Genomic DNA, 9,354 nt, shown 5'->3' with positions numbered 1-9,354 from the left:
TGGAGACAAGGGGGAACCAAAGTCTCCCCGATAATCTTTTTATTGAATATGGCGATTAACATATATAGTTGTACAAATCAAAATTTACAAATCCACACATTATCTACTTTTTACCATGCTATCATTCATCTATATTTGTCTTTGAAGTTTGAAGGACCATTTGTTGCGATAAAATCCAGAACACGATTTCGTGTCAGAAATTTCACCAGGCCCTTCTTCCTTTTCCCTCTATGAAAACACTTTGCTCTTTGTGACTCCTTTGATTTACAACAGATCACTGTCTCCGGGCAATGGATTGTGTCAAATGTACAGCGAGGTGTATTCATGCACGTGTCATATTTAACGATCTCCATTTCAAAGCTCTCCATTTTTAATTGCCTCCGGCAAAGATGGTGAGTATCCCCCGCTGATTTTGCTTGGTACCGGTGTATTTCTTTGCGATTGGCGTTTTGTAGGCACTAAGACACTCTCAGTTTCCATCTCTACGCTCAGGTCGTCTTCATCGTCATCATCATCATCGTCACCTTTGAAAATTGGATGAACATATGCACTATGAAGGTAAGCTTTCAGATTAAAGTTTGGATCCCTTGCTCGTTCCAGGGTATCTTTCATCATTGCTTCCTGAAAACCATGGTTCAAGACAAGATTAGTAGTTTGCAGATGCAGCTTTTGAGTCATTTGCTACAATCTAAATAAACTATTCATTGGCACATCAATCAATCAAATAACTTGAAAGGCATCGAGTTAATTAAACTAAACTTCTTGATAGTATCAAATGCCAGAATTGGTCATACATAGAACATAACCTGAGTTTGTAACGACCATTTTCAGCAACTCTATATTGACATATATGCAGATGATATACTAAAATAAATTCATAATTTCATATAAGAAATTATCAGTATTATGCAGGCAAATCAATCGAGAGCAAACAGGGGAGTACAGAAAAATCAAAGCAAACAAAAAGCATCAACTCCACAGTATGCAGACACCAACACACCTGTAATGGATATTTGACAAATGCAGATTTGTGGCGTCCATTGCAGAACCTATGAAACCATATAGTGAGGACAGGGAGAGCAATGAGAAATGGTGTTGACTGTGCAGCTTCTTTTGTACTCAGTAATCCCATCAGAGCCAGCTGTGAGATTACTAGCCCAGTAATAATACGCCCATGGACATCAGGCCAGAATGCTGCACCACTTTCGTACTCGTGGTTGTAAACATTTATGATCTGAATAGGGAAAAGATAGGGAAAAGATGAATATATTGCATCCAATTGTACTGAACCTTGGTCCAGTAAATCTTCTAAGTTGGATTAAGTTGTAGGGTTTTGAACATTTAGTTGGCACAAGGCATTAACCATATGCAATTGAATTGTTCTTGGATTGAACATCACATATCCAATAGTATCAACTTGTTACCTGATGACGGAACACTAAATAGGCGAAGGCGAAGAAAATAATTATGAATGGAAGGAGAACTGGCGTCACTGTTGCATATACAAGCCCTAGTAGAAAATATAATTGTATACGGGGTTCACCGGTGTGAAAACCAAGACCTCCAGGATTCATTGCCTCTTCCCTGTCTTTTTCAGTCTTCACCAAAAGGAAATTTTTCAAGTGGTAGAATATCAGTGGTTTCAACATTAAAACTTCCCCAGCAATCCCAGCCCATCCATCAACCATTATATAGGTTATGAAGAAAGTTGCTTTCATTGGAACAGCTACACCAATTGTTTTAGGAATTCTGCAACATTCGTAGATGAAGAAATGAGAAAAGAAGAAAAAAAAATAAAACACTTACTGCAAGTTGTAGATGATAAAATGAAGACATATTCATGTAGACCCTATGAGCTTCATATCAGGAAAAGGGAAGAAATCATGAATATGGGAATATCTATCAAATCAGTCAAGTATAATGGGATTCTAGATTAATGAAAAGTGAAATAAAAATAAATCATTGATGGGAGGATTACAAAAAATTGCGGTTAATAAAATATATTATTGGAAGTCCTTTGAAGGCACATGCCATGAACACACCTTCACACTTAAATATGCATACACCCTAATGGAGTAATTAAATAATGAAGACATGAATATTTAATCAATATGTGAGAGTAACATACTCGTTAGCAGACTGCTTAATAAAAGAATTTAGCTGTTCAAATGCGGCTCCAGTGAGTATGCTCCCAAGGAATACATTGATAACGAGGAAAATATAATTTCTCGTTGCTGATCTTCTTTCCAAAGATGATAGAGATATGAAGCCTTCAAACTTAGACATGATCATCAATATTGTTGGTAGGAAGATAAGGAAGAGCTTCAACACAATGCCAGGAAGAAAACCTTGGATAACAGATTTGATAAATTTTCTGCATAATAAATAAAGAAACAATTAGAAATTTCTAACAAAGAAAACTTGCAACTAAGTCAGAAGGCACTGTAATGGAAGAAACGTACATTTCAATAACAGACTTCAGAAAAGGGGCTCTTTTCTCTATTCCCTCGATACTTGCTAGAGCTTGTACAGATGCAATAGGTATTATGAAAAAGAAGGTAAGTAAAAGGAATGCAACTCCAATTATCAGCCTCCTAACTTTGAGTGACATGTACGGAATGGCTAAGTTTTGCCAATATACATCGCGTGGCTCCGGAGCCCACTCTGTTAACCACAAAGTTGGATTTCTTGATTGTTGAGTTTGTGCACACACAGCTGCACCCCATCGAGTCTTGAATGAAACAAATGCTGCTGGCATGATAGACTTTGGATCCTTTAAAACCCTTGTCCTCTCTTCCTCTATCTGAATAATAACAAAACGATCCAGGACCCAAATTAGAGTGGTAATGCAAATAGTAATTGGTGAGAATATGCAGCATCTCCAACTCATTTGCGTGAGCCTAAAACCAACCAATAAACTTCATGGACTGTTGAACAAGAGGTTCCAGATTTATATGCTTAAAAAAGATAATAAAACGAAAGGTTCAAAATTTTTGAAAGATCAGGGAATTTAGACAAGAAATTGGTGCTAGAGGCTTACTTCTTTTGACAGTTCCTCAATCTCTGATATGTGATGATCGATTGCATCCACTTTTCCCCCAAAATGCCCAAGGAAACCAGTCTGAAACATCCAAGAACCATAAGAGTTGAGGTCAAAACAAAAATTAGGTTTAGGCAAAAGTAATAGGCAGTAGATTTGGACAAGAGGCAGTAACTTCTTAAGATTTATCAGATTGCATTTTGAGAACTACCTTCATCTGAGGCCTCTGCGATTGATTCCTGGAGTACTTGAGTTGGTAGTAGTCAAGCCAGTTCTGCTTTTTTTTCTTCTTCTTGACCAAGCTGGCTAGTTTGTTGGCATTGCACACCACCTGCATTAAAATTTTTATAAGACAAAAATTTACAAATTGAAGTACAGACTATCCTCGAATTTCAGGTGCATAAGAAAGTGTGAGGGTTTAATGAATACTCCAACAAGTAAAAGGTCCATTTAAAGCCACTCAATAGATCTTGTGTGGTACACATGTTGCCTCCTCAACCCACCAAACCTTTTCCTTATCCCTTGCTATTTAATTCAAATAAAGAAAGGCTACGAAGAGCTGCAACACTCACCTAGTCAAGAAAATTGTGTTGTTTATGAGCAACAACATTTTCCACAAATCACCTCAGCAATACAACATACTCATAAAAAACAAGCGGAGGTGCACATTCTTAGTTCAACAAATAAAAAATCCTAGCACTTCTTTTTATCATTTTTACGAGTCCAAAGACAATAAATGCAGAGTAGTTAATTGGAGCAATTCTCTGTTAAATTGCTATTTAGAAAGAATGAAGTCTCTATGTCCAGCAGGGAATGTGACACTGTTACACAGCCACAAATAGAAACAAGAAAATGTTGGCATTTAAAGCAATTAACTATAAGGTTTACAACATTCCAAAACAGACACACAAACCCTGAAATAATACATTTTCAATTCAACGTCAGTTCTGGGATAAAAATTGGCACTTGACGCAATCAAACTTTAAGGTTTGCAATAAATCATCAAAACCACAAGAGGTAAAATTAGGACAAGAACATGAAAAGAACAAGCAATTGCTGAGGGAAGCAGTTTACTCATGGAAGCTGGCAAGCATTTGCACATATGGAAAAGCTATGATCAAATGCATTCAAGTGAATGTCTCATCATGTTACCTAAAATCATTAAAGATACATAATTTATCAAGTACCAGTAGCACATATTGATCCACATGATGCCTAGCATACACATTTGAACAAATGGTTTCCTATATTTTGCACAACAAAACTGATGTGAACTATTTGATGATATCATCAATCAAATTCATAGCTTTCTACCAAAGATCAATCACAATATAAATTATGTTTGAGCAGGAACATACCTGATGAGTGAGGTAATGATCTGGGTGATTCACTAGAAAAAAGTGCTCCAAGAGCTCACTGACAGTTTCATCTGGATCAGGAGGTACATTCCTAACAAGGACCTGGGAAGAGTGAACTCATGATAAGTTTCTTGAATAGGGAAAGGATAGAGAAAGATGGGTAGCTAGAATTTGCACTACAACATTAAGCAAAGATGAAATTGGCTGTTAGACAAACAAATTCAGCCCATTTTTTAGGTCTAACAACCCATGCTAGTTTCAAAAGATTTCATAAAAAATAAATGGCATGTATTTCTTCAAATGGAAAATAAGGAACAAGCTCAAGGGTGAAGGAAAAAGGCAGACTCTCAAAGTATGACATGATTGACCCAATCAATATGTATAGTAGAATCAAATGGATTCCTTCTTCAACTATTGGATCTCTTTTCTTAACTAGTTAAGAGGAGTCATGGAAAAAACAGGCTCAAAATCACGATCAATTCCTTTTTCAAATCCAGCGGCAGCTGCACGAGCCCTTCCTACATGCCATAAATGACCTACGAATAGGAAGAACCCAAGAATAAAATGAGAGGTAGCTAACCAAGTTCTACGAGAGACATAGTTGACTACATTGATCTCGGTAGCTATGCCACCTATGAATTTAATGAATCTAAAAGTGCATGAGTCATATATTCCACAAAACTTCATTCTTGCAAAGGTTGTATGTCTTTTTTCAACCTACTCAAGTCCAAACCATTTGGAACTCTTAAAGGTTATAATCAAGAAGTGCGCAAATCCCAAAAACGCATAGTTTCTCCTCCAAAAATGACTTCTCCGGAATAAAATTCAAAAAGAAAAATCAATAAGGAAAATAGTTCATCTTACTGTGAATTGATCTAGACGACGTCTTTCCAAGGAAAGAAATTGCAACCTCATCGAAGCAACTTTCTCATACTCCCTAAGCAACACATAGCATGTCCAGAAAGTAAAGGCATAAGCCATCACTATATGTGTCCAAAATCTGCAATGCAATTAATATAAATATAGGGGCACACTGAAAAAGAAAAGGAGCAAATATTCCTGGAAGTAGAAGATGGTAGGATATATGAACACAGAAATACAAGACAATGCATGATTATCTTGTGGAAAACAATTACTCTTGGTTTTTGATAAATTAGCAATTAATAAATATTCTACAGATACAGAATAATTTATGCGTCTAGTTATCCATAAATGGTCATTATGCTATATAAGATAGTAAGAGAATTGTGGTAAAAATATCTGAAAATATCAAGATTCATCAAAACTCGGAGATGACAAGGTAGCTGAAGTTAGCAATGGAGGATGGATTCCTACCTTCGTGATTTAAGTGGTATATTTGAAATTGAAAGCTTGTCAATGTCACTAGCAGTCACGTCGGCCACCATCTTGACTGCCTCTAGAGCATTATTGGTGTAGTTGACTGGCACCAGGATAGCCAAAGCAAGGAATGTTATAGGTACAAAAATCTTAAGTCTGCATAGGTAACAAAATCGAGCTCAGCACATAATAACAAATGAAATAAACATTTTCAGAAACATCTAGACCACACATGTACAGCATACAATCTTTCATCAACAAATGAGGATAGAAAAAGAGCGAGAAACAAAAGGAAAACGGATTACCCCATCAAGTAAATGCGCAAGTAAACAGCATAATCCAATCCTGCATGATCAATAAGCTCAGGCTCCGGCATTTTAAGCGCTTCCGGCATCCAATTTAAAAACCGGATATATGACCTAAAGTCTAAATTCACAACCCTGCGAACAAGCGCCCCAGAGCGCGAAGGGCTGCCTCTTACGCCCTTCAGATACCATTTTGGAAAGTAAACTCTATCATTGAGAGGTTGTAGCCTCAAAATTGCAAACGCCAGTAAGAAAATGATTGCACTCAGTACATTTATAGCTCCGGAAACTGTTATATCTGCGAGCGTTGCCATTTATACCTTCAACAAAAACAAAAAAAACCAAAAAAACCCTTACATAAAACATTAAAAATAAACAACTTCTCAAGCAAATTTAAAAAGCATAAAAAAATTCAACCACTATATTTAACATCCAATGGTTACTTTCAATGAAAAACACACCTAAATGTCAAAAGATAACAACTTATCGAGTAAAATCTCAAAAAGATCATCTTTTTATACTTCCAAAGCAAATCAATCAAAATTAAACCAGTCCTCATCAAACATCAAATTAATCTCCAAATTCAAAAACTTTTTCCATCTGGGTCACAATTCAACAACTATTGCACACACCAGAACCCAGAAAACATATCAAAAAACAGAAACAAAAATCAAAACAAAAATTAAAGAAAAGGATCTCAAAAACAACTAAGTTGCTTACTATTAACCAGCTTCTTTCCTTGTCTCCAATGCTATATTGACCTCTCAATCTTCAAAAAAAAAATTGCTGAGAAATTGAATTACAAATGTTTGGAAAACTTTTCCGCTTATCAAAGTGAACATTATGATTCCTCTCCTTTTGAGGAACAAGTAGCTAGCACGCTACCAACCTCGCCTTCAAGAAGTATTTATTATAATAATAAATACACATCAAAAGGTCTGGTCCAAAAATGGGAATATATAGCACAAGAAGAAGATGAAGACAGTAAAGAAAAATGGAGATTTCACTTTCACATTGTTTCGAATATCGTTTTCGATTTCGGGCCATCTTTCTCTGAGTGTTTAAAAAGGCTGCTCTATTTCTCAGCTCGACTCGACAAGTAGAGCTACAATCCCGTACTGAGATTGTCACGGTTATTTCATCTTAGTCCTTAAAAACTATTAAAATACCGTTTGGTACCATGGTAGCTTGTTTTTTTTCCCCTCAACAACATGGAACAAACAGTTTGGTAGTTTTTTTTTTTTTCCTTGTAGAGTATTTTTTAAAAGTTTTTTTTTAATTAAAAATATATTAAAATAATATTTTTTAATTTTTAAAAATTTTAATTTTTATTTATTTTACATGTAAAAATCCATCTTATAATAATTTTAATCAAATATATATTTTTATTTTTTAACATATTTTTAAAACAACAACTAAAAATAAATTTTTTAAATCTATTTTTTTTAAAATAACAACAGTAAAAATTATTACAAGTACAAATATAAGATGTGTCTTGTTGAAATTTAGTTGTTCTCTAATTTTGACGTGGTTATTTGTGCTGTCCCATTACTATCCCATCAACATATGCTAGCATACAACTTTTTTAAAAAAATATAAAGTGGAAATTGCAATTTTGAATTAGCCTCATGAAATTATATTATGTCATACTGAAACAAAACTTTGGGATACCAAAAAAAATCAAGTGACAAGTGAGAATTGATGACAAATATAAGGTGTTTAACTGGGTGTTCAACTTTTTTTTAATCAAAATTTAATTTTTTATTTTTTTTTAAAATTATTTTTTTATATTTTTAAATCATTTTGATTATTAATATTAAAAAAAATAAAAAATATATTTTAATATATTTCCAAATAAAAAATACTTTAAAAAACAATTATTTTCACGCTTCTAAATATCTCCTTAATTATTGGTTATGGATGTTTTTGCACATTAAGGTTGAATTAAAAAAAAACATATTATTTATTTTATTTTTAAATTGCTTTATTTATAATCATAGAGCTTATGATACTTTTGTGCATATTTCTTTCTAAGATTTAATTAAGTGATTAATAGCAAATCTAAAAATGTTACATTTTACATTGAAACAAATGGTACAGCTATTACAATTGTGAAAGTATATTATTGTTTTCGTATGGATAAATAGTCAAAACTCAAATAAATTTAAAATATATGAATTTTATTGGCAGCCTTAATTTGTTCTCAAAATACTTTCACATTTTCTTGCTTGTTTTTCTATTTTAAAAATTTTTTTGAAAATTTTTTTATTTTTTTTTACTTTAAATGTATTTTTTTGGGTATTTTTATGTAAAAAATATTATTTTAATATTTTTCTGAATAAAAAACATTTTAAAATATAATTATAAATATACTCTCAAACACCATTTTATGAAAATTATCTCAAATTCACATCCAATCAAGTTCCACAACAAATGTGATTGAGGAACTTGATTGTTAGTTCAATAATAATTGTATACTTAAATTGCATGAAGTTAAAATTAAGGGACTTAATTGAAACAAACTATTATAAGTGAAGACTCTTTTGTGCTTAGGAGAAAAACAGAACAACTCAAGTAAGACATGGAAGAGTATTCGTAAGAAAACAGCACCATGTCCGCAAGTTGCAAAGTGCTATTTCTAACAGCTACTTTTTGTCGATTTTGAACCAAAAAAATGATATTCTTTCACGCGCTGTTCGAGGGGCTGTGCTTCACGATCCAATTAAAATGATGATTGGTGGGATTTGTGAATTCTGATCACCCTACTTTCATTCTTGTTTCATTTTAATCTTTTTACTATCTTTTGTTTCAATTCAATCCCTCAACTTCTATATTCATTCTATTTCTCAATCTAGTGAAAATATTATTAAAAGAGTTTCATATTAATAGATAATATTATTATTAAAACAATGCTATGATATTATGTTGTGTCAGTATTAATTTCGTTTTTAAATGAATTTATTCTCATATTATTTTTCCTTCTCTATTACTTTTCTTTTGGTTTACTAGATGTTTTTTATGTGTCATTCAAGAGAAAACACAGGAAAAAAAACTAAAATTTTCAAGGGTCCTAAACATATTTTATATTTGGGAATTTAGATACGTCTTAGGTGGGTGAGTTATCTGGTCCCAATATATTAGAAGAGGGGGAATTAGATTGTCCTTGTGTAGGGTAGGGTGCCGTATACTTATAAACGAGTGCCTTGTGTGTGGGGACTATATTGCCCTTGTATGAACGAGTGCCTTGTGGCAGGATAACCTTTGTACCATTTCACACAGGGCAATGCAGCAAAGTATAGAAGGGCCCAAGCTA

General features: G+C 33.5%; 1 protein-coding gene across 2 annotated transcripts; it reads right to left on the bottom strand.

Annotated features, from left to right (window-relative positions):
* On the bottom strand, positions 1 to 7,092 carry LOC118050902 (calcium permeable stress-gated cation channel 1-like). Of its 2 annotated transcripts, none has more exons than XM_035061370.2 (12): positions 6,762 to 7,092; positions 6,042 to 6,361; positions 5,734 to 5,892; positions 5,263 to 5,398; positions 4,399 to 4,500; positions 3,252 to 3,371; positions 3,041 to 3,121; positions 2,463 to 2,803; positions 2,129 to 2,374; positions 1,425 to 1,749; positions 1,001 to 1,234; positions 1 to 621 (listed from the first exon to the last, which is right to left on the bottom strand). In XM_035061370.2, the coding sequence occupies exons 2-12, from the start codon at positions 6,353 to 6,355 to the stop codon at positions 355 to 357; spliced, it is 2,325 nt and encodes a 774-aa protein (XP_034917261.1). In that variant the 5' UTR covers positions 6,356 to 6,361; positions 6,762 to 7,092; the 3' UTR covers positions 1 to 354. The 2 variants fall into 2 exon arrangements, with proteins under 2 accessions (XP_034917261.1, XP_034917262.1); XM_035061371.2 differs by having other exon boundaries at positions 5,263 to 5,335.
* Positions 7,093 to 9,354: the final 2,262 nt, after the last annotated feature.

This window comes from Populus alba, chromosome 4 (genome assembly GCF_005239225.2).
Source record: "Populus alba chromosome 4, ASM523922v2, whole genome shotgun sequence".
Classification (NCBI taxonomy): domain Eukaryota; kingdom Viridiplantae; phylum Streptophyta; class Magnoliopsida; order Malpighiales; family Salicaceae; genus Populus; species Populus alba.
The sequence above is the reverse complement of the archived record's forward strand: the minus strand, read 5'-3'. Positions and strand labels throughout refer to the sequence as shown.

Bases quoted from the DNA above. Each gene is read 5' to 3' on its own strand.
- LOC118050902 (XM_035061370.2), bottom strand. From the start codon at position 6,355: ATGGCAACGCTCGCAGATATAACAGTTTCCGGAGCTATAAATGTACTG. The intron at 3,372-4,398 runs GTATGTTCCTGC...ATTTTAATGCAG, and splicing joins ATCATTACCTCACTCATCAG to GTGGTGTGCAATGCCAACAA. The intron at 2,804-3,040 runs GTAAGCCTCTAG...GTTATTATTCAG, and splicing joins TTGAGGAACTGTCAAAAGAA to ATAGAGGAAGAGAGGACAAG.